Here is a 25,865-nt window from a genome sequence, read left to right as displayed (position 1 = left end):
TGCAAGTCCCCAGCTTTCTTCTGTGAATACTGATACTCCTGTGATGTACACACACATTACAGCACTACCGTCAGCTCAAAGCATCCCTTCGTACGCTTCATTAGAAGTCACTGACAATGAAATGAGCACTGTCAACAGTTAATGAATGCATTAAGCCCCGAGCCATAAAGCCAGCCACAACTGTTAGGGGGCCTGAAGGGCTCTAAGAGGTGTCTCGCTTGCGGCATTAGAAGCCTGCCCCCTTTCTGAGTAGCCCTCCCCTTTTCGCCAGCTGGGAACTGTTCTAAAGACTGTCATGGCTACTCGCTGTTATAAGCCGCCTCGAGTGCTTTTTAAAGCAGACGGGCAGGATAGAAACTCTCTCCATTTAAGCAAATCAAATGGAAATTTAAGCCAGTTATGAGCACTGCTGTAAAATGTGCCATCAAGTCACAACGGAGTTAAGGCAACCCCATAGATTTTTCAAGGCAAGAGAGGTTCAAGAGGCCGTTTGCCACTGCATAGCAACCCCGGACTTTTTTGGGGTGGTCTCCTCTCTGAGTACTAACCAAGGCTGACCCAACATAGCCGCTGAGATCTGATGGGATGAGGCCAGCCTGGCCAACCAGGTCAGTGATATTGTCAATTATTAGCATAAAGGGGATGTAAAATTAAACCCTACAACACAGCCAGAGGTTTAAAACCCTACAACATAGCCAGAGGTTTAAAGAAAGACTCAAAGACGCAACTATCATGAACACATTTACTGCAAGTAGCTCTATGGAAAGCCAATCGAGATAAATATAAACACTATACAGAGCTCCAAGCCAGTCTCCCCAAATCGCAAATGTGCTGCGTTTTACCATGAAAAAACAATGTAACAATATTTACAATGGAAGACACAGCCGGATCAATCAGCTCGAAAACTTTTAAACAGATCAGTGAAGCAGAAATAGCAAATATAATGAACAGTTTCAACCATATATGTTTTAGTTTGTACAGACGATAACTGTCCAAATATCAAATTAAATTTACAGGACAAACATTGTTCCATCCTTGTTTGTTTGTTTTTTTCTGTACTATACAGCAGCATCAATGGGTGCTGGAAGTTTGCCCACAAGAGTGATATGTTTTACACAGTTGGAAAAATGGCCTTCCAGCACAATACTGAATAAGTTAGTTGCTGTAAACTAAGACAAAGAAATTGCATATTTCTTATGCTGTGCCTGTTAGTATTTGTACCAGAAGAGTTGAGGTTACCCATTTGCTTATTTTATTCGGCATTTGCAAAAATCAGTGCTGTATCTTGCACCTCCCTCAGCTTCAGGACCTAATATATAAAGAATGTAACATTTACTAACCTCCCCCCCCTTCAAATTTATCTTTTTGAACTATCACCTAAATTTCATTTTTCAAATAAAAAATATGTAAAGCTTTTTTATTTTTAAAGGCAGTACCTATTGCATTATTAATTTACAGAGTCTGAACAAAACGTATATGGCAAGACAGTTTTGTGGTCTGGAAAAGTGGTCTCTCGTCTTTTTTTTTTAAAAGTTAAAATCTGTTTAGCAGCAACTAGTTAACTGTATTCTTGAAAACCTTGCTCTTCTAGATTCAGGAACTACTCATCTGTGCTTTTAAACTCTGCAGCAGCCTCTTCCTTCGGATTACCGGGCCCTGCCGTAACCTCATGGATACCAACTACGTTTGCCAAATGTTACCAATAAAGTTGTGTGACATGAACGTTAAGACTTAACAAAAAAAAAAGATAAGATTCCAGTACACAGTAATGAACATTAAAACTGACAGCAGGGTCTAATCTGTTATACAAACCTGTCTAGTACCTTTAAAAAGGTCAGATGTTCGAAGGTGAGACAACCCTGGCTCCATACCTGTACAATATACAATGCAGAGGAATACCAGCTGTGTGGTGCCTGAGGATTTGCGTACAGTTTTCAACTTCCGTTATCTAAATTATTAGTAGATATACTATTCGTACCAACTAGTGTCTTGCTTTTTAGTGACATCAGCCCACAAGGTGCAGCTCTCCTGGAGTCTGACTACAATTTTCAGTTTCCGATTTTAAACACCCATTAGAAAGAATGTATCCTCCCACCTTCATTAGGCATAAATATAGGACAGGTTTAGTTATGGTCCCCCCCCCCCAAATTTTGAATAAAAAATGAAACAGTTGCTCCAAATAAAAGGGAGCGTTGTTAAATTTTGAGATTAAAGGGATTCTTTCTACAAAAGCTCTCTAGCACATCAACATTATAATGCAGGGGGAATATACAGAGTCTGCATTTTCCATTTGAACCTAAAAAAAAAAATCACCCCCCCCCTTTTATCCAAAACATATAATTAACAAATAACTACACAGGGAGATGTAACAGGAAACTTAACTATAATCAGATATAACCAATTCTTCGGTTCTACTTATTCCAGATATTCTCGGTAATAAATCTTTGATCTGAGCAGATAAGGGGGTTTTTTTTAAGGAAAAGAGGTATAGGCTCCATAATTTTTTTGTACCGTAAAGGATTTTTTTTAAAGGAGTCATGTGAGTATCATCCCTTTACCCTGAAGCCCAAATCTTACATTGTCTTGTGCCTGTAGCTTGAAGCCTCACCACGAACAGGGCACGTCTTACGGCCTCAAAGAAAGGCGCCAGAGTTAAAGGGGCTTCAGAGGGGCTGGTTACAGCCAAAGCCACTGTGCGTTTAGTTGCAAACAAGCCCCACTGCGTTCAGAGGGATTACTATGCTCATGCACGATTTGTAACTTTTGCTTACTAAATTGACGGTTTCTCTGGGAGAGTATGCAAGAAGCCAGTCTTTCTCCCCCCCACCCCCAATTTTGTTTTTGAGCAGCTGTTGCTACATTTGTAAAAAAAAAATTGGCTTATCGTCCGGCAACACTGCTTCCCTGAAAAGACGGCTGTAACTGTGGAAGGGGATGCAGCAGTGGCTTCTCCCTCCTTCCCCCAAGCCTGGCCAGGGAGAACGTAAATGGGTTATCGTCTCTTGCACCATGCGCAAGGCAAAGAGGCAGGCACCAAAGAGAACATGCACTGGGGACGGAGCAGGAGAGAGAAATGCAGAGGACAGAAAGCTTCTCTCGCAGTCTGGGGGTGGGGGGTGGGAAAGGCTGTTTGCATTGGAACTTGCCGTTCAGAACACTGGTGCAAGCCTCAATTGATTCTCGTGAGACTCGCGAGTTAAGTATGCTCAGGATCACTGGTTCACAAGTCTTAAGCTATCCTTCCCCTCCCCACCCAATGGATTTCAGAACTGTCCCCGCCCTCAAATAACAATGATTCTAAACCATTTATAACATGTAAGCATTTCATTTCAAGTACTAGAAGAAGAAAAAAAAAAAAAAGCAAAAACCCATATTAGGTAGATTTTTTTTCAGACATCAATTCATGACTTCTCAAAAACAGAAATTGATGGGGAAAGAGCAGAAACTGTCAGCATCTCCACTCCAGCATTTGCATTGTCACCCAGACAGATATGTTTGAGGGGGTGAAGAAACCCTCTGTCAAGGCTCATCGATGATAAAAGTGTTCGTTCAGATGGGCACAATGGCAGACTCGACAGCCACTCGATGGAGACAACCATTCCAGGTCCGTGCGGGTGGAAGGGAAGGGAGATGGCTGAAGATGGGCTCTGCTCCCAAAAGCACCACACAGTTATGGAGACACACCAGCTGCAAAGCCTGCTCTTCTCACAATGGTTTCCGTAGTTTCCATGGTAATGCCATCAGTCTGTGGAAGGGGGAGAAAATATTTTAGTGCAAGAACAGAAAAAGACCAGCTTGGCTTATTGCACGTGGTTTACAGAATGCCTGACATTTGTAGAAATCACCCAGACATTATTATGAGACCAACAGCTGCCCATAGTCTTTATGTCCAGCTTTTTTTGGTTTTGAACCCCAAAAGTGAACATACTTTTCTTCTGCAGGATCTCTTCCAGCCTGTCAAATTTACAACAGCCTGTAAACCACATCCCACAGCCCTTCAAGATGCAACGACCCTCTTTTCCACAGCCAGCTGGGGACCACAAAACAGAAGGAGCGAGGATGAAGCGCTTGGCAAGATGCTGCAGTAGAGGGCTGGTCTGCGGAAGGACCCAAGGGCTTGCGCATCTGCTGCCTAGTCTATTCCAAGGGCTTGCATATTTCCCAGTCTACTGCATACTTTTCTCTTTACCTGATTGGTACCAGGTGCCTCTTAGCAAGCCCATATTCCAAAAGTGACTTATGGGTTACACCATCTCACATGTAGGGGAAAGAAAGGTTAATGAAGAAACTACAACCCATATCACTTGTACTTCTGAGTATTCCAGCATCTCGAGGGAATTCTCCCTCTGACATACCTGTGCCTTTTTTGCACAGCAACAGGGCAGGCTGTACAATCGGCCTGACAGTTCCCCCATGGCTAGCTGAAATACATGAACCAGAGCTCAGTGATCAAAACTTCAGGTAAGTTGTGTGGCAGCATCAGTACAGCCCAGCCCTTGTCAAGGATGCTCAGGGACCACAGCAACTGTCCTAGCAACACTTACATGGAGCTCCCTCCCCCAAAATGTAGCACAGGGGTCAGGATGTTTTCCAGCAATGTTCTTGACCAAGTTTATAACAGCCACAAAAACACTGTTGTCATTCAGAGTTGACTAGGAACCGTATCGTGAAAGAGGAACAATTCAGTCCCCCAGCTTTTCCAGACTAAAGCCCCTACCTATGCTATTCAAAAAACAGACAAAAAAAGGCAGGAATACAAATACTGTGCATTGCTCAACAAGACCAAGTAGCTGGCTGGTTGGAGGGTTTCTTCTTTTAAACTGTTAAATTTAATATTAAAGTTATGAGACCCGCACATTCTGTTCCTGCCCACCCCTGTGGCAAGTTGTCCATGTAGAGCAGCTCACCCCAAGGACTCAGGAACATTCTTTATGGCATCACAGGTAGACAAGAAGTGGCAGAGGTCAAACTGCTGTTTGCCAGCCACTCACCTGGTGGGGCAAGGTGCCACCTGGAACTGAACTGACCTCCATGCAGTGGCCACGTTTTGTGCACAGACCCAACTTTTCTTAAACTGCCACAGCATGCAGCCAACCTCCATCATCATATAATCTTCAAACATTGGACACAAAGATGTTAACAGCGAAGTCTTAAGTCCTTTGATAAAATTCATTGCGTTTCTGACAGCCAGTGCAGTGCAAAGATTAGAGAGTTCATCAAGAACTGGGGAAAACCAGGTTCAAATCTCGCCTCTACCTTAAAGCTCTTTGAATGAGGTGGGACCTGTCACTCTCTCAGCGGAGCCTCTGCTGCCAACCCTTGCAAGGGTAAAGCACAGGAGAAGAGAACCATGGAAAACACATGCTGTGCTTTGGAGGAAGGGATAGATTTTTTTTTTTTTAAGTGATCACATTTTCTCCAGCCGCAGCCAACGCTATCTGTGCCGTTAATCTGTTCACTGTTTTGTCCTGGTTAAGGGTGCTCAATCTTTGTTTTGTTTTTGCACATACAATCAGAGACCAGATTGTGCCTTTGAATGGCAAAATGTACACCAATACAAATGCTAAAACTTTTCCTCTTGCAACTTAATTATAATGATGCTTCTTTATATATGCAGTAAATGGCATTACATCTCTGCAATTAACAGATCAAAGGAAGGTAGTTAAAACTTCATAGGAAGAAATGAATTGGGTTCTTCTCTCCTTCCATGTCTCTCTCTCTCCCCCGCCCCCCCCCCCTCCCCAAGCTTGCTTAATAGGTAAAATGAACATTACCATAACTTGATATAACTGCAAACTCCCAGCATTTCCTTTAGGAAACTCTGCAAACATTCATTACATTAAATGCATATCAATTCTTTTGGCACAGTTGATATAAATAATCCAGATACAGAAAGCAGCAAAACACACACTTTTGTTATCAAAGACAACAATCAATTCCAACAACTGCCACAAGATAACAAAGCAAGTGATCTGAACAGGCAGCTTCTCTCACTACCAGAGAATCACACGCCAAACCCATCTGATAGCCATCCCAGAATACCACCACAGACGTCTCCCTCAACTGCCCCGGCGTTTCTAGCATGACTGTGAACAAAAAGCTAAGATACAACTAAGCAGAGAGAAACACACTCAATTCCCAGTGGCTGAAGCCACTACAAAAAGTGAGCAAGTTCAGCTCCTACAATGTATTAATAAGTGGCTGCTCTTCTATTCTAGTATTCTGAGGACCACTGCCACAACGATGGCAAAACCCACCCTCCACCATAAATACCGGCCACGCCAGCCTTCGCAGAGAAGGATCCCACAGGGGAGGGCACCTTGTCCTTCAACATTCGCCCCACTTGTCGTCATGATGGGTTTCTTGCTGGTGGTGAAAAGTGCTGTCAAGTCACAGCTGACTTAGGGGGGCTTTTCAAGGCAAGAAGCAAACAGAGCGGGTTTGCCATTGCCTGCCTCTGTGTAGCAACCCTTGACTTCCTTGTTGGTCAACCCCAAGCGCTACCCAGGATTCATTCTGCTTAGCTTCCAAAATCTCAAAAAATACCCCCACCAGGCTAGCCTGGGCTATCTATGTCAGGATAGGGCTTCTTGCTAGTATGCAAAAATTTGGTTAATGTACTAGTTTACACAGTAGTACACTTAAGCTTGGGCTACTTTCCTATTTTTAGTCAGAGCCGTGTACAGCAGTTCCATTTTTCTTGGGAATTTTGGTTACCGTGTTAACATCTGAGGCCCGTGAGAGTCGTAAACAGGGATTGGCACAAACCAACTTATGAACTAAAGTTCGTGCTGACCTGGGTTGGTTCACAAACCGTGATTGAGGCAATGGAGTTGTTCATCAATTGCCCACGAACCACCCTAATTTTTTTTTTTTTGCAGTGGTTCACAGATCTCCCTAAATGCCTTCCCTTCACTTGCTGAGTCACACCATCACCACAGCACACGTCACCAAGTGAAGGGGAAGGGATTTTATAATGCTGCCCCACCCCGTGGAAACTCCACCAACTCATGAACCTATGAACCACCAACTGGTTTGGGAAACTGAAAAGATTTGAAGGGGGGGGGGGTTGTGTTTTTTCATGAACACCATGAACCTCCGTTTTCCCAATTCTTGCCCATCCCTGGTCTAAAATGACCCAAGCTAGTATTGCAGCCTCTGTACCACTCCTCACCAGCCAAGGTCACTCCCTTACAGCAGTTAAGCCAGAGGGCTCAAAGCTTCCAGGATGGCTTCCTCACTGGATCTCGCTGAAGAGCTGGGTCTGGCATAACTCGTTTACAACAGAAGGGGCTGTATGTATCCCACAATACCACAGGAGTCTAGAGAAATAGCAGAATGTGGTACAGGCCAGAGATGTCACCTTCCTAAAAATCCCAGTGTCCCCTCTATTAGGAAAAGTCACTTTCTAGTCTTTATGACTACAGCTCTAGCTTGCCCTGCACAAGCTGCTCCGGAGTACATGCTCCTGTGATTGCTGTCACAAGAAAACAATGTCAGATAATGAAAAGGGACACTGGCTGCTGAGGTTTTTGCACCAGTAATTCACAGGGACTCCCTTCAGGTATAGTCAAGGTTAAGGGCTCTGAAGCCCAGTCACTTGATCACAAGGGCAAGGCTTAAGTTTGATGGTACGCGATCAGCAGTGACATGACACGACTGGAGGGATTTATGCCAATGGATGAGAAGATAAAGAACTTCCTTTTGTTGCAGAAACTGTATTCTGCTTCACTGCAAGGAAGCCATGCACACAAACGAGGGAGACGTACATTGTACCACCACTTCCTAGTAATCATAAATTCTCTAGATACAAGGCATTTCTTTGGTCAACAAAGGAAGCAGGCGGTACCCCTAAGCCCAGGTTGTTCTTAGGTCCTCATCTCTCTTTTAAGATCTGTGAAGCTGCAGGGGAGAGGCCGTGGCTTAGCGGCAAAGCATCTGCTTGATATGCAGAGAGTCCCATTTTCAATCTCCAGTTTAAGGATCAGATAGACCCCCAAACATCTGCTGTCAGTCTGAGTAGACAATACTGACTTTGATGGACTGATGGTCTGATTCAGTATAAATTATGTTCCTGTGTGTTCATTTGGGTATATGCCAGGAACACCTTGAGATTATATTCATATTCAGTCACCTCTAAGGGATACACTTGGCAGAGATGTATCCTAGACAGGGCAGCCCCACGTGCTCCCAAGATACACTATGTTGGGGGCGGGGACTGCTGTCATGTGTAAGACTCCCTAAGTCTCATCTCATACAGCATTTTAAAAAAATCATAGATATACCATACTCACATCCATATAAGGAAACAGATACTAGCTTCAGTGCTGGCCACTCTTTCTGCCTATGTTCATTTCACACTGGCCCACAGAAGCCAGCCCCAAAAGTCAAGTGCTTCCACATTTATCAGCTTGCAGAATCCCGTTAGTCATGTTTTTGGAGACAGTAACAGTACATATAGGAGAAAGCAATGTCCCGGATATGCAGCATCCAAGCAGTAAGGGGCTTCAGTGGTCAAAATCAGTACCCTGAGCTGTAAAGATGCTACAAGGAGACCCTAGCATGATGTGCTCAACACCACAAGCAATTCCCTCAAGAACTGGGCAGCCGTCATCTACTGCAGACCCTCTCCCCACCAACATTTTCCATAAAATGTCAGAGACATATCAGCTTCAGCAAATCAATCACATTAAGACACAAGCGACTGTCATCAACTCTAAGACACGGCCGCAGCCTTCTTTTGTGGACATGGTGAACCTGCTTGCGGGGAGGGCAGGGTAGAAATCCAAAATAATAATAAATGCCATAAAGTGTTTCCAATCACTCACTTGCTCTAAAGACTAGTTCTAGTGTTTGCATTATTTGTACCAAAGGGTTACCCAATGAACAACCCATGCATGGTACACAGAGCCAATCTCCAAAAGTTATGTTCCTGTTCTCACAGAACGTAATAAGAGATTCTTGAGAATGCCTAGTTAAACACAGTACACTTTGTTTGATCTCCAAAGATAGGAGAAATCATGCATACATTCAGCATTATAATATATTGACACTCCCGCTATACCGCATTGAAACAGATACTTCTCCAAGCAGGAGAATATTATTTTCCCCACTGGCAATGTATAACCCCTTCAGAACCTCCTGTCAGAATCACTAACCAATAACCAACATTTCATGGAAAACACAAACCCTGCACTTCAGACACCTCTGTCTCCTTATTCAACTAGCAGCCCCCAGTCTGATCCAAAGAGGAGACAATCTGTACATAAAGCAGAAAGATGGCAAATTCATTGCAGCAGTCAAAAGACTGCTCAGCCTCCGGCCAGAGACAACCTAAGAACATCAAGCAATTATTATTCTCAATGCAGAGCAGCTGTACTTGGCAACGTTTTGAAGATGTTTCTACAGCAGATTCCTCCAACCACCTTTTCTGTCTTGCTGCTGCTAGCCTGTAGTCCACTCAAAGTGTTCTGTGACGATTTGTCACCCATCAATCATCATCACTGACCAATGTAAAACTGCCGATTCCTCAGTCCACAATTCAACCAAGCCATAGATACAGCATCCATCAAGGCCCCATCCCATCTCCCCATCTCCCTTCCTGTATTTATCTGGCTCCAGTGGCAGCAAGTGCACACATTAAGGTGGAAACATTTGTGTAATACCACCAGCAACGCTCCATTTCTTCCAATATGCACACAAAATGTAGCTTACTTGTCTCTACGGCAATGGCTGTTCTTCACTTATGTCGAAATGATGAACTATTAACAGCCCCACTGAAGCCATAACTCTCCCGCTGTCATTGTGGTCCAATAGATGGAACGGCAGCCTGTTATTTATGCCCCTTCACAACCAGCCTTGACAGGGTGGTTGTAGTGCAGACAGCACTTCTACTTCCACTGCATACCTTCAAAGCGTGGTCACTGTTTCTCCAGGGTAATGAAGGGTGCAAATTCCACCACAGAAGTGGCGGGCAAGCAGTAGATGCTTTACCTTTCCTTTGCCTGCTGCTTTTCCTAGTTTGTCTCTTCAGCAGATCAGAGGAAGTGGAGGGGGAAGCAGTGAGTGAGGGAAGGGTTAAGCACACACACACACACACACACCCTGCATGCTCAGCGTCTTCTACCTTCTTGGTTCCTGCCTAGATCTGTGGAAACAGCAGTCAGCCTCTGAAGACACAAAGCGGAGGAAATGTATTTCAGCCCCAGGGCTGATTCCCACTCTGTATTCTGTACTTTGCTAAGGACACCCAAGTACAAGATATACAAGCTTCAGGTCAAGAGCAAAATGCACAGATGGGCCACATTTGCCTGATGTCTCTAACAGGCAGATGCAGCAGCCCGATCCTTTCCACTGGTTGTGTCCAAGTACTCTATACCAGAGGGGCATGCCTTCTTCCTGCATTTTGAGCTTATGTGTCCATACAAAGAACAATCAGTAACTGACAGATTACTCTCTCTAAGCAGTATGTCATCTAGAAGACAGGAATAATGCGACAGTAGTACAAGTATGAAGATGAATTAAGCCTTGTAAGACACTTTGCACATGACTAGCACCTCAGAAAAACACCAGAATGCCAACTACCAAGCAATACTTCCTCTAAGCTGTGGAGTCTTGTTGAGCAAAAACTCTGCTTTGTGAGCTACTGGCATTAAAGTTGTGAGGTACTGCATACATTGGTTTGCTCTGGGGCGATTTTTCCTGAGCTAAGGCAAAAATGTGTGAGCCGGAGGCTAAAAAACTGTGAGGTAGCTCACACTAACTCAGCCTAGAGGGAACACTGCTACCAAGTATTCCATTCATGTAAGCCATGTTAGATGGCATTTTCAGCAACTAAGTGGATTCTCATATCTGAATGAGAAGGATTTTGGGGAAGGGGCCATGGCTCGGTGGCAGAGCACTTGCTTTGCCTGCAGAATAACTGTTGCCAGCCTAGATGGACAATACTGAACTTGATGAACCACTGGTCTGGTTCTGCATACAGCCCCTTTGTGCGATTTCTCTGCTGCCTCCAAGAGCTTCCATCAAAATGGCTAAGGACTTGCGCTACATTTTAGAAATGCAATAAGTACAACCTAATCCATGCCACATCACACATTCCCATTTCCCCACCCAGAACTTGCAGTTTCGTACAAAGCGCTGCAATCAGTTCATAGGAGGCTGAAGAGATCATCCACAAGTTTTTACCCTAATTGAACAATTCTTCATTCTGCATTTTAATAGCATCCAAGACACAGATACACAGCTGCATGGTCATTCTGGGTTAACCAGAATTTATTCCTTGGTGACCTACTTTTTACTACAACCTTGGAGAAAAAAAAATCAGTCTGTAGTTATAGATAGCTGGAAAATGTTATCAACAGACTGCAGTGGAAGAGAAAGTGAAGACTGGGTGGAAGAGAAAGTGAAAAGTACTGGAAAATGTACAGCATCACCCATATACTTTAATCTCTGTCTTTGCAAGCAAAAGGACAAAGGTTGTCAGATTCAACGCAGGAAATATCTGGGGACTTTGGGGTGGAGCCAGGAGCATGACTGAACTCTGAAGAGAGTTCTGGTCATATCCTTTTAAATGCTTTCCCTTCACTGGAAATAATGGAGGATGGGGGCACCTTCTTTTGGGGCTCATAAAATCGGACACCCTGGTCCAATCTTTTTGAAACTGGGGTGGGGTTTCAGATGCACCAGATGCTATGCTAAAAATGTAACTCTACCTCAGAATACAGCCTTCCCCCCAGAGCCCCCAATACCCACAGATCTATTCTCCATTATACTCTGTGGAAGCCAGTCTCCATAGGGTATAATGGAGTGCCCAGTGCACATTCAACCCCCCCCCTTTCTGATAACCTTGAAGTGGGAGGAGGGCCTCCAAAACAGGGGATCCCCTGCCCCCAACTGGGGATTGGCAACCCTATTAAACTTGTGTTGGATTTAGATGGTTTTAAAAACTCTATTTGCATTCCTGCAAACTGGAATTAAAGGCAATCATATTAGGAAACCAACGAAACAGCCTTTTCCAGTTATAAAGTCTCCTCCCCACCCACCCATAGGGTGAAAATTAAGGGGCTACACTTCTAACGTGAGATTCTTTCAAATTTTAGATAGATAAAAGAAAGCATTCCCTCCCCCCGCCCCCAATTCTGGTGGCAATTAAAATTCTCACTTGAAGAGTAGGCACAGGAAGGTAGTATAATAAGGGGTAAGCAAGTTTCCCCCCAGCCTTTCCCACTGGGATAAGCAAACTTCCCCCCACCCCCTCTCCAGAATACTCAAACAAGAATTGGGGAGGATGTGTATTTTTAAATGGAAGCACAGTATTCAGGCAAAGGGAGTGATCTCCCAGGTACAACCACACATCGCTATCCAGCATTTCTCACAGTCTAGCATTGGCAGCAGAAGTCAGTTTAGCATTGAAAGAGCCTGGGAGAGGTCGAAAGCCCCAGAGGAAGATGCCCAGATTAGGACACAGTTTGAATGTCTGCAAGCCAAGGATGACAGTCTCCATAATATGTGCAAAGGAAGGAACAGATTGCTACTGCCTTCACTTACACACACCCCCCCCAACCCCAGCCTTGCTTCCAGCAGATATACAGGTTTGCTTCCAACAAATGAGGGCCACTGTGGTTGTAGTGATTAAGACTTCCAGAGTAGTCACACTAACTCAGCTCAGAGGGAACACTGACTCCATCTTTACTGAGATGCTGCAGTTATCATGAAAACAAAACAAAAACAACTGCAAACAAACATGCCAAGTGGAATGGTCCCAAGTCACCCTTTCCCCTCACTACTCTAGTCCCTCCCGTTGACCAGGAAAAAAACCAGACTGCGAGGCTCAAGAACAACTGGCAGATTGCCCTCATATGGCAAACATAATCTGGCTCCAAGCAGGAACTCCTGCTAGAGTTCCAAATGCAGCCTGACTTGGGTCAGATCTCCAAGTTCCAACTACCCATCTGTACTAGAAACCAGTTTGTTTTTCCCGGAATGTGAAATGCGGCTACTTGTCTGCACTTGCTTGAAATTGCAGAATACGACAGTCTTGCCTTTAACTTCCCCTATAGCCACTCATTAAATGTGTTTCAACTCATGCCCTACCCTATGCTCTAACTTCAGTTTGACTACCAAGTTCCTCCCTCCTTTCCTAGCACTGCCATCGGCCACATGTCCTTTGCAGACTCACCTTCTGTTCTGACCCTCACTGAAAAACACACCAATGAATACGGGAAAGAGCTGTCCTACAAGGTAAGCAAGGACAGAGTCTGAAAAGTTGGTCTGTATTAGACACGTCCTGCCGGTTGAAAACTATGTATCCGGGGGGCAAAGATAATGGATGTTTTCGTTCTAAAAACATGCAGGAGAAACCAGATTTGTCTGTGAACTCTGAAACTGGGTGACAGTTCAGACAGACAGGTGAGCAGCTGTTCTGCCTCTTTTCTGACAATGCAACGGCACTGGATTGATAGAACTACCTGGAAAGGGATTTTACCTGTTCCCCACTGCTGGATTTCCTCTGGTCACACACCTGTTGAAGGCAAGGGAGCCTGGCCATGAGAAAGCTAGCAGTGGCTCTAATGACCTGATGACAGAAGAATTTGCCAGCTCTCCCTCAATCCAGCAAATGCCATTTTGCTCCTCAAAACCAAAACATTTCTGTTCCAACACGCACAGAGTGAAGGTGATCATTAGGTTGCCTTCAAGATGCCTAATAAAGCTACATGTGACCAAAGTGAAAAACAAGCAGCAATTTGTAGGGTGGGCCAAGAAGGCAGTTCTCTGGGTCACACAGACTATTTAAGGATGAGTCACCAGAGTTTTAGGGCAAACAGCAGTGAAGACTTCTCCTTCCTCCCCCTCCCTTCTTCCTCCACCCCTCCTGCCACAAAGTAAGGTTTTGCAACTCTTTAAAAACTTTAACCCATCTATAAGATCCCAGCTGATACCTTCCTATTTCGTACCAAGCTATTTCAAAATACAGTTTGACTGCAGAACTTTCCCCATAAAAGTTCTTAAGTCTCAGTTCAGCAAACCAAAAGAACATCTAGGCTACTGTGTACAAGCCTGCTCCAAGAACACCATAGATTAGTAGTACAAATTAAGATTATGGTCATGGTACAAATTAAAATTACTGTCATGGTGCCAAGTAGGGTTGTCAACAGGCCTGGAGAGGAATGGTCTACCCCTTTAATAGAGCCTTAATAACTGATAATATTCATGGGATGGAGGTTAATAACATCCCATTAAGCCCCTATTAAAGGGACAGACTTTTTTTTCTTTTCAGGCAGTTGTCAACCCACCGCCTCCTCCACTAAATAACAGTCTTTGCCTTCCCTTTTCAACACAACATTACTACTGGATGTATGGGGATGTGCTGCTCTATCGTTAAAGCAAGCTTGACAAATCCCAGCCGCCAGCTTGCCATGGAGCCTAGAAATTATACTGCGGCGCACAGTGTAAGAAGGGATGATCATAAAAATACAAAACCATAAAGACTGAAGAATGACCCTGGCTTGTAATTTCTGGGCTGGCCCTTAGAGGCCAAGGAAAAACAAAATCAGGGCCTGACTTGAAATAGGATAAACATTTTTTTGCTTCTACTCAGTGCTTGAGTAGGATGATCCTGCGCCAACAGCTCCCATGCAGGAACTCAAGGAGAAAACCAGTTATCCAATAATTTGCTTTTTTGTTTCTTTGTTTTAAACACCTGCCTTTGCTGAGATCTCCTGCTCTAAAGTTGTCCTAGCAATAAACTGACCATGTGTTTTTCACTGTCTTCAGTTATGTTCGCATCATGAAGGTCACAATCCAGCATCCATCTCTATCTGCACTGAAGAACTGATGACTTCAAAGAAACAAGCATACCAGACCACAAAAACAACTCTTTTGGTGGGTAGCTTGCCCAAGACGACTGCTTGCACAGGGGACTACCTTTACCTTTTTTGTCCAAATAGTTCCAACAAAGCCCTAATGCAAAGAGAGCCAACTGCGCCTGTTGTTCTTAAGCAGCAAAAAAAAGGCACATCAAACAGGCAAGAAAGGATGCAGCATCCCTTCCAGCAATGCACTACACCTTCTAGCACCAATCACCAGCATCAATAAAAGTATTAGCAGGCTTTCAGCTGCGAGAACATTGTATGCGCAAATGTGGAAGCAAGATAAAATACCAGAGAAATGGGACTGGGTCTTAAAAGTACTGAACTGGATTGAAATGGACAAACTTACTAGAATCTTAAAAGAATGTAACTTAGAGAAATTCAAAGAAGACTGGGAGAAATTTCAAAATTATGTGGAGAAACAATGGAAAGTAAAGAGACATTTAGTGGTTTTTGATAATATCAATTGAACTTTTAATGGGAAGAGGAAATGTGAATATCGATATTTGATTTAATATGCAAGCTAGTTGAATAAGAATTAAGTAGAGGACAAAATATGATAACTAAGATAATAGTAATTTTTAGTGAAGATTCTATAATTGTAGATTTTACCTTTAGATTATTTTCGATATATTTTAAATACCGATGGAGGTCATGAATCAGAGGCGGGAGGGGGGGAGAGGAAATTTGTAATGTATTGGCTGATTATTTTTGGTATTTAATAGAGGTATACTTTTCAATATATTGCAAAAATAATAAAAAGTGGGGGTTTTTTGGGGAAAAAGTGTGTTAGCAGGTTCAGTTCTTAGCCTTTGCAGCACAGGATGACCAGTGGAACGATCAGTTTAAAGAACGTGAATAGCACATGCCTGAACACCAACATCCAGAATCTTAGGTCAGCATCACCATCCTGAAATATGCTTGAGGATTATTTTGGCTTAAACTAACTCTCCTACAGCATTCACAATGGAACCTTAACAAAAGAAAAGAAACAGAATCAATTCACATTCACACTGTGTAAATCTGTTCTTCAGCTGGTTCTAAAGTTGCAGGTGAAGTGATACTTGGCATTCTCGGGCACAGCTGCAATTCAGGTCAACACAGTGACTGTTGCTGCTTATACGGGAAACAGGAGGGAACCATCCCAGGGCAAGGCCGAAAGGCAGCTCACAGCAGTATAAAGATATCAACACAGTATTTATAACTATCACTGAAACATCACCACAACTCAGAGCACAGTTCAACAGGCCTAGGAACGAGTCCGACTACAGGCACAACCGTTCCACATTTAAAACATGCTGTCAAAAAGATACATAACATTTACACTTAATTTTGTGCGTGGGGGGGGGGGGGAAATGATGTGTCAGATAATTGTTCTATTACATTTGAGAGCAATGAACTCCACTGTCCTCCTTTTCCCCGTACATTTCCCCAGTCTTAATATTAATCTATTTTTAGATTTCTAAGTAGCATATAATTAGAGGGTTAACTTTCAGCTCTTTTTACAGATGATGTTCGCTTACATTTGCAAAGAGTCTGAATCAGATCTTGAAAGTATGAAGATGTTTTTATATATTCCTCTCCATTCTCCACTGAACAGTTTTTGAAAGCTTCATTAGTTTAGGTAAAATGATACGGACAAAAGTCAAACATTTGGGGAGTTGATGTGTTTGAAAGCTCTACATCAGTGATTCAGGAAGTGAAGCTGAATGACTTGGGCCTATACACAAGGGCCTAACCAAAACCTTATATGCAAATCCATGCAACACGCTTCCACCAGCCACTTGTGTTACAGAAAAGCTACTATAAGAGGGGGGGCTCACTGGAACTGAGAAACACCAGAAAGAGGGAAGGGATAGCCAGTTTGGTGTAGCTGTTGAGTATGCGGACTCTTATCTGGAAGAACTGGGTTTGATTCCCCACTCCTCCACTTACAGCTGCTGGAATGGCCTTGGGTTAGCCATAGCTATTGCAAGAGTTATCCTTGAAAGGGCAGCTGGTGTGAGAGCCCTCTCAGCCCCACCCACCTCACAGGGTGTCTGTTGTGGGGGGAGAAGATATAGGCGATTGTAAGCTGCTCTGAGTCTCTGATTCAGAGAGAAGGGCAGGGTATAAATCTAGAGTCTTCTTCTTCTAAACCCTTCAACTGCCCAATGGCTTTCCACAGCATCTCATTCCCCAAAACTGCTTCCCCTCCCGCAGAGCTCCAGATGAATAACAAAAACAACTGTATTTTTACTCTACTTGTGGAATCCCCTGAAGAACTGCTACAAGCAGAGCGGCTTCTCCCCACAAGCTATTCTTGGGGATACCCTGTCCCCTAGAACCAGCATCTCAGGTGCCATTTTGGCCTGCAGTAAGAAAACCACATTCTGCAAAGTGAAATTATTTCCAGCTGCAGAACCTTCTGCAGGAACCAACCCAATACTTACTTAAACCCCAAGGAAGTCAGATACAATTTGCCATAGAACCTACACTGTTTTACTATGCAGCTACAATGATTCAGTTATATGGAACAATGCTATGGACTTTCCCCATTCATAAAATGTATGGAACAGGGACACAGAACAACTATCTAACAACTGGAAGTCCCTACGTCTTATCTGGATCCAGGTAAAGCACAAACCTTCGTAATAACTGTCAGAATAGGGGGTCCAGGCATTTAACTTTAGGAGTTCTATCTTCAGAACTGCTTCTTGAGTTAACAGTACTATGTTACTGCATTTAAGTTTTTCGAGTTTTACTTGAAATGAGTCTTATGGAACTTTGCACTGAAGCATAAGAGCAGTCACCTGTTAAAAGTTTTTTTTAAAAAAACTATTATGAGACTATAATATGACCTGGCAAAGAGAATCAACATTGAGCTCCACAAGAATGACTTGAAGATCAAGCCTCAGTTCAGAGTTCTAAGCCCAAGTATGCAGACTCAGACTTGCTCTGTGCCTCAGCAACATGTTGGAGATGCTTTAGGTCACAGTTTCACTGCCACATTTCATTCCTCTGTCATGCTGGTGAATTCCACCTGTAAATCTTTTGGAACTTTTCCCAATTAGATTCTTAAAACAGAAGATTGTCTGGGGACAAGCAAAGAATGCTCTGTGCATGAAAACAACAGGAAAATAAAAATCATAGAATAGTTCAAAACAAAAGGTTGAGCCCAGTGGCACCTTTAAGACCAACACAGTTTTACAAGTATGAATAAATAATAAAACTTTGTTGGACTTAAAGGTGAAATTGGAGTCAAGGTAAATTTTTCTGTTGCTTCAGACCAATACAGCTACCCACCGGAATAATTCAAACACACTTATTCTTTTGCAGGGAAAGCCTTTTTAAGAAGAAGAAGAAGAAGAAGAAGATATTGGATTTATATCCCGCCCTCCACTCCGAAGAGTCTCAGAGCGGCTCACAATCTCCTTTACCTTCCTCCCCCACAACAAACACCCTGTGAGGTGGGTGGGGCTGGAGAGGGCTCTCACAGCAGCTGCCCTTTCAAGGACAACTTCTGCCAGAGCTATGGCTGACCCAAGGCCATTCCAGCAGGTGCAAGTGGAGGAGTGGGGAATCAAACCCGGTTCTCCCAGATAAGAGTCCGCACACTTAACCACTACACCAAACTGGCACACTAATGTCCTAGTGTGAATTTTACATGTAACATGTAACACCACATAAGGGACATTATTATAAGCCGCCCAGAGCCCATTTGGGGAGGCCGGGATATAAATATGATAAAATAAAAATAAATAATTAAATTACACAATTTAGAAACAAAATGTTGCCCTTACTCCCCATTCACAGAGTAGTCCAAGCAATTTGTATATGATCTTGAAGTGATACTGTGTTCACTCCTCCCCAGCCCTGTGGATACAGATGGAAGAATGCAGCAATACTGGGGCGGGAGAGGCCTTATTCTGACATGATGCATTTCACTATATCTCTAAGAATGCCTCCAGCTATCCCTCAGTACAGCCACAGCATAAAAGAGATTCCAAAGCTCTACTTGTAGAGCTCAAAAATTCTTCACAACTTTCAACTCACAAGGCACTTTTGTACCTCAGTGAATTGGTTTCCTTTTGCTATAATGATTATCTACAGAAGTCAGATGAAAATTAATGAACACATCAATTCCTATCCCAACAGTTACTGAAGTTAAGCATGGGTTACTCTGCCTATGATTAAGCTTGAGTCCAGTGGCACCTTTAAGACCCACAAAGTTTTATTCAAGGTATAAGGCTTTCACGCGCAAGCACACATCTTCAGCTACACACGAAAGCTTATACATTGACTCAAACTTTGTTCTGCTACTTTGTTCTGCCATCACGGCTACCCACCTGAATCTATCTGCCTAGAGCTGTGACAATATACAACAGAATCGCATATTAAATGCTCAATTAAAAAAAAAAAACTGAACAAGATAACAAATAGTCAAGTAGACTCAGCTACATGATATCTACCCTTTTTTTTCTTGTTCACTCTCATGGTTAAAGCTTTTCCACGGGATAAACCTTCACTAAGGAAAAACAAGAAAGTTATATGCAAAATGCTATCAAATGCATGCATGTCTGCAAACTGCAGCACTAATCCTGTTTCTGTTTGAACAGCAAAGCTGACAGGTGAAGGCTTTGAAACAGATGCTGGGGGCGGGGGGAGTGTCCAAAGTTTAAAAGAAGGAATAATACTGAGCAAAACACCTTAGGAGAAAACAAAATCAGTACAGATCTTCATCACTGCTAACTTTGCTAAATTAATGTTTAATTTTTAAAAGGAAACTGGTTGTCACGAATTTAGAAAAGCACTCCTGACTGTTACACTTGGAGACCAAACAAATACACACAAACATAGCGAATCCATATGGTTTTCAAAAGCCCTAAGCAATGCATATAGGTTGACTTATATCTCATGTGATCTTTCCCAGTATTATATTCCTAAACAATCAGAAATCAAGGAAGCCCATTATAGGTTTATAAATAAGTTCAGACAGTTAAAACATACCCAGAAGCCCTGAACCAGCATTTCAGCCACTTATCAGAGCCCAGTAATTTTTTTGCACAATCATGTTTTAAGAGATAAGGAATAAGCCTTATGTGGCAAGAACAGGGTAAGTCAATTGGAAAAGCAGATATTGGGATGTTGTAAGGCACTCTTGTCCCAAAAGACAAATAACTACTAATACAAAACAGCGACTAAGGGGTTTGTTTTCTCTCAAAGAGTGACTCAAGTGATTGACTGAGATGACTTCTACTGCCTTCTCCCACTATAAAAATAGAAATGTCAAAAAAAGAAATTGATTGCTGTTAGAAATAATACCAGCTAAGAGGTATGGATTATGTACCTGAAGACATTACTTTAGATTAAGACACACAATTGGATATACAAAAAGACTGACACAAGAGGCCACGGCACTAAAAAGTACTGCAGATTGTTTTGACCGCTATACCAACACAACACTGAAAACCTAGACAGTTCTTGCATTGTTCTTCATTTACAGCAGGAAGCAGTGGCACAGCACCCCAAGTAGAAAACTTATTTTAATGAAAGAAAATGCAACCGAGAACTAAACCATGAACTTCAAACACTAATGAGAACATGTCTTCAAGTCTTCCAAAGTATCACTGACTACTTTGGAAGTGTAAGCCCTGACATAGGTGCTCCCTCCCTCAGGAAAGGGGAGGGGCAGAAGATAACGTAATTTCTGAGAACTCCAGCCTCCTCATGGTCTACAGGTCCCTAAAAACGTGGAGTTGGGAAAAGCCATGACCATTCCAGTATATGAACAGGTCAGATTTATAATGCAGTCCTCATTCAAGCTAACACAGATGTGGCAGTCTTCATAATTTTTTAATAAAACTTCCATGTGAAGAGGATGTATTAAGTTGTCCCAAGTATTTCATGCCATACTATCCCTGGGTCTGATATAGATAAAAGACTTTCTAACTTAGAAGAAAAGCAGACAGACTGTGACTGCTACAGAAGACCAAGAAGTTTCATTCTCCAAGACTCTGCAGTGCAATTCTTTTTGCTGACAGTATCTAAAACATGCATCATAAAAAAAGCCCCAACCCTTTAATGACTATTAATGTCACCAGATTAAAATAAATGGTTGTCTGTTCTCCGGAAGAATATGCGTAGCTAGTTCCCCTTATTACAATGCTGAAGACTAGGGCACGGACACCAAAGCTGGCAATCAACTACAAAAGTAAACAGGACTTACAACTATTCAAACAAATTATAAATGTATTATAAATAGCCCCACTACTCTATCTCCCAAACCAGTAAGTCCAAGTCAGTATGCTAAAATATACAAATTAACACAGAAATGAGTTAACTACAGCCAGACTCTTGGGTCTGGATTGTATTTGGTCAGAACCTGATACCCAATGAAAAACTGTGGACCAAACACTTCATTTCCCACTTTTAAAAGCCAAATGAATTAAAAGTTATTACATGCATTGAAACAGCAGTTATTAAAAGTTACAAACCTTTTCTTGCAGCGTTGCACTTCAGTCCATCAGATCTGCTGAAGTCTATGCTTACATATACTCCACTTTCCAGATTCAAAGTACCGTTTGAGAGGTGGCAATTGGGTGTGCTGGGGCTCTCCTCACAGTTTAGAGAATTCTCTCGTAAATTCAGAGCTATATAGTTTAAGCCGTTCTGAAATCCAGTTGAAGTATCTCTGGACATCTTGCTTTCATGGCCATCTGAAATGTGTTCTTCAGGTTTCAACCATACATTGTCAAAAGAGGCAGAACTGTGCCTTTTGCTACTGTCAGTGAAGAAAGAGGAGGAAGTGGTAACAGGGGCAGCAGAAGAGAATGTTTCAGAGCTATGCCGCCTCCTTCCTTGTGGGTCAGCCCGAATGACTTTAGGGACTACTGGAGGTTCAGGGCTTGGAACAGGGAAGTCAGTGTTACCAGCATATTGGTCAACAATACACAATCGATTCACTATGGAAGGAGGACTATCCATCTTCAAGCCATTTTTGCTTTCTGAGGCAAACGGTCCAGGTGGTGTTGCTGCCATGTTGAAGGTCATCTCGGTGTAGTCATCAATCCTACCACTTGCTGCACTAACACAAGCAGTACCAAATGAGAGCCTAGCATAATCAGCATCAGGCTGGTTTCTAGGGATACTAGAGCTTGGATAAACTGAAATATCTGTTAAGGAACTAGCCAGATCTTTTGTTGCTTTTGGTGACTGAACATCCAGATCAACACTCATGTAGTCAGAGAGCGGAGACTGCCTGTGGTCACTACTGGAGCCAAGAGATGATGGAGATCCTTCTGCAGATAAAGAGTATGGTGTATTACTTGCCTTTTCACCAAAGTCTATATTTATATATTCACCAGGACTTGATGGCTCAAGTGGAATTGTACGATCATACATTCTTGGTATGGTGTTACTACCTCTAGTACCTAGTGGAAGTCTTGTAGGCCTGGTAACCCTGTTCTGTGCAAGGCCTTCATCTGAAGCTTTCAAGATAGATGACTTGGAAAGACCATTAGTCAGAACTTCACTACTGGCATTTTTACCATTTTCAGAGCCACCATACAGTAGTTTCCCTGGTGATGACATTGGAACATATTCATTATGTTCACCATTTTGTCCTGATAAAGTCTTAAAGCTTCGTGGGAGAGAAAAATAGGAGCCAAAACCTTTTGAACTAGCACTGGTATGCATATAATTTGAATCATTTGGAGGCTTTGGAGCAGCTGAATTTCCAGGTGACATATCCATATACTCATTATTTGCCAGCTTGTCAGTACCGCTTTTAGAATTAAATCCAGTTAAAGGACTTCGTACCGGTGAAGAGACAGCCCTGGGAAACATCATCATGTACCCCCTGGAGTCAGCCTGAGATGATGACCAAGAATTGTTTATCTGTTTTGGTACAGATGTGGTTTTAGGAGTCATTGGCAGATAATCATTGTTGCTTGCAAGAGAAGATGCAACTCCCGGCATCATTGGCATGTATCCATCATCTCTGGCTTTATTCCTGTTGTAATTATATACAGAATCAAGGGGAGCCTCTCCATACTCTGGATCAGGACTGTCTTTGAGTTTTGGCGATTCAGAACAAGGCAAATGTCCATGGCTTCCAACAGAATCCTCATCTAAGGAAGTTGCAGTTTGGGTTGTTTTCTGTTGTGCTGGTGTAGACGCAGGTTTTGTTAAAGAGTAAGTTCTTTTTCTAATGCATTTTTCAGCTTCCCGTAAGTCATCTCTTGAGCTATTATCCAATTGCTGTTTGCTCATGGACATGTACTCATTTAAACAGTTCTCCTCTCTAATGGGTGGCGTATTACCCAAAGAATCTGGAGTATTACTTCTCACACGAAAGTATCGGAAGTCTCCAGGGCTGGAACCATATTCATCTGAAGAGATAAAGCCACCATCACTTGGGGAACCACAGACAGATGAACTGGAAGGCCTTACAAGAGTATCTGAAGTAGACCCATGGCCACTAGTTGAAGAAACGCTGATGGGGCTGGTAGTGGAAGGAAAATGAGATACTGGCAGAGAGGCAGACCTGGCATGATAAGAAGAGGTAAATGCTGCCCTAACATATCGTCCACTCCCTTCTTGTCGTCCTAAATTCATCCGTGCTGTATTCAAATGAATGAGACTCCCGGTCACTGACCTAAATGGTCTGGTCATCGTACCCTCTCCTTCACTAGAAGTTCTGAATCGGTAAGAATTACTGCTCTTGGTGGTGGGAGGAGTCCCACCAGTAACACTTTCAGTTCTGGATCTTCTCTGTAAGCCCGTCTGGCTGGGTGGCAGATTGCCAAGGTGCCTCCTGGCAGTAATGAATGAAATGGGGTTGGTGCTGCTACCACCACCAGATGACTGGCTCTTGCTGCGAGGTCTGAACTCAGAAAAGGCTTTCAGAGCTTTCATGGTTTCTAAAAAGGTTTCGTGCATGTTCTGAGCAACCACTGAATCATCCACTTGCATCCACAGCTCACCTGGCCCAATGGATGCAGATCTGCCCACCTCAATGAAAAAGAAATTTTCTGAATGCCCACACCGACGGATATTCATCAGCTGTAAGTGGACAGAAGGTACCTCAGAATTCAGTTTGACAAGGTGGATGGACTTACTAGAGAGGCACAATCTGTACACCCCAGTCAAGTTCTTTGTCTGCCCTAACCCCTTGGGCTTCACATTGACTTGCCAGACTTCCTTGAAGACAGTGCCTGGTCTAAGAGCAGTTCCATAATGCTCATCATCATCATCTAGCAGCTGATCAGCCTGGTCTTCCTGCTCCAAGAACCCCCTCTTGCTCTGACTCATAAGCTCACTGATTGCCTGATACCAGCCCTCCTGTTCAGCCTCATTCTCAGCCACCATGGCAAAATACTCATCCTTTGTATACAGGGCGATGATGTGTTTGTGCTTGGCATCCGCCCTCCGGCTGACGGTGAAGCACTGGTAGAGAGGGATCACCCGCTTGGGAGGGGGGCAGCAGAGGGCCACATTCCCCACCGCCGCCCTCAGGCTGCTCTTGAATTTCTTCTCGCTGTCGTAGTACTCCAACCTGGCCGGGGCCAGGTCACTTTCCGCCCGCAGCACAAAGTAGCGCTTGTGGCCGTGCTTCTGCTTCCTCAGGTAGCCGCATTTCCTCACATCATCTCCCAACGAGGTCCCGGCGACCCCGACTGTCGGTGCAGGGGGGGCTGCCCGTCCCGAAGGCGTGGAAGGGCCACCTCGCCCGGCAGGAATGGGCCCACCTCGCCCCACGGCACTGCCCGGGGGCAGGGCAGCCGCTTCTTCCTCTTGGACCAGGCAGAGGGAGGTGCTGGGGGATCTCCTCAGCAGGAGCATCAGATGGTGTGGCGGCTGAGCAGGGGGAGGGCCGGGGGAGCCCTCGGGCAGCAGCTCCTGGTCCTCCTCAGCTGGAAGAGCAACAGCCAGCTTGGTCGCGTTGGCCCCCTGGCTGGCGGCGGGGTGGGTCGTCGCCGCCTCGTCTCTCGCGTCCAGCGCCGGGCAGGCACCTTCCCCGGCCGCCCCGACCGTCCCACTCGCCATGTTCAGGGGCCCGGGGCAGGGCGAGCGGGAAAGCCGCCCTCACGACGGCAGGGTCTCCCAGGCCCGGCTGGACATGGGTGGCCGCAGGACTCGGTAGGCTCCGGGCCGGGGCTCGTGGCGGGCGGAGCCTCCTCTCGGCGGGCCGGCGGACGGAGCGAGCGAGCGCCCACCCCCTCGCAGCCGGTCTGGTCGGAGCGCGCCGGGTTCTCCTGCTCTCCCGCCCGCCCGCTCTCTCCCTCACACAGCCAGGCAGCCGCGGCGGCACCACGGCGAAAACATCACGTGACCCTCCGCGGGCGGGGGAGAGGAGTGATTCGGGGCGGCGCTTCGGGGCGCGAGGGGGGCGGGGCCGTGCGTGGAGAGTAAAGTCTAAGAATGGAGGAGCCGGCGAGACGGGCCAATCGGAGCCGAAGGCAGCTTCTCCCCCTCCTCCCCCCGTGGCCCAATCCTCGTCCGTCTTGGGGCCGGCGGGTGGGGTCGCTCTCCGTCGAGGTTGAGCGACGCGCGTCTCAGCCAATGAAACCCCGAAGGTAATGAATCGCCCTCGAGGGGAGGTGGGATGTCTTCGCCCGGGTGTGTGCGTGTGTGTGAAAGAGATAGTAAAGCGGCGGAGGGGGAGGGTCTTGAGTGTAGTCCAATCGCAGCCTCACACACGAAAAGATACGGGAGGCGGAGGCGGGAACCTTCAGTGCGTGCGTCTAAGAGAGTGAGTTAAAAAAAAGGCCGGGAGGGGGAGATTAATAGGAAGAGCAGGGCAGTTTGCCAATGAACGCTTAAGACACCTACCCGCTTGCCCAATCACAGTTAAGAAGAGATGTAAAGCAATAGGGGGCGGGTTCTATCTGCTTTTTTCTTTTTTAAGGAGCTCGTCTATTCCCCCCTCCCTTCCTGGCACGCCCGCATCCCTATCCAGGTTTGATGACCTGTGAGGCGCCGTGATTGGCTAAAACGAGAGCCAATCGTAGA

At 44.5% G+C, this 25,865-nt stretch overlaps 1 protein-coding gene across 1 annotated transcript; it reads right to left on the bottom strand.

The window, feature by feature from the left end:
* Positions 1-728: 728 nt before the first annotated feature.
* Positions 729-24,914, bottom strand: IRS4 (insulin receptor substrate 4). The gene is made up of 2 exons (XM_060250243.1): positions 21,347-24,914; positions 729-3,745 (listed from the first exon to the last, which is right to left on the bottom strand). The coding sequence occupies exons 1-2, from the start codon at positions 24,897-24,899 to the stop codon at positions 3,741-3,743; spliced, it is 3,558 nt and encodes a 1,185-aa protein (XP_060106226.1). The 5' UTR covers positions 24,900-24,914; the 3' UTR covers positions 729-3,740.
* Between the last annotated feature and the right edge of the window lie 951 nt (positions 24,915-25,865).

Source organism: Heteronotia binoei, chromosome 11 (assembly GCF_032191835.1).
Source record: "Heteronotia binoei isolate CCM8104 ecotype False Entrance Well chromosome 11, APGP_CSIRO_Hbin_v1, whole genome shotgun sequence".
Taxonomy (NCBI): Eukaryota; Metazoa; Chordata; class Lepidosauria; order Squamata; family Gekkonidae; genus Heteronotia; species Heteronotia binoei.
The sequence above is the reverse complement of the archived record's forward strand: the minus strand, read 5'-3'. Positions and strand labels throughout refer to the sequence as shown.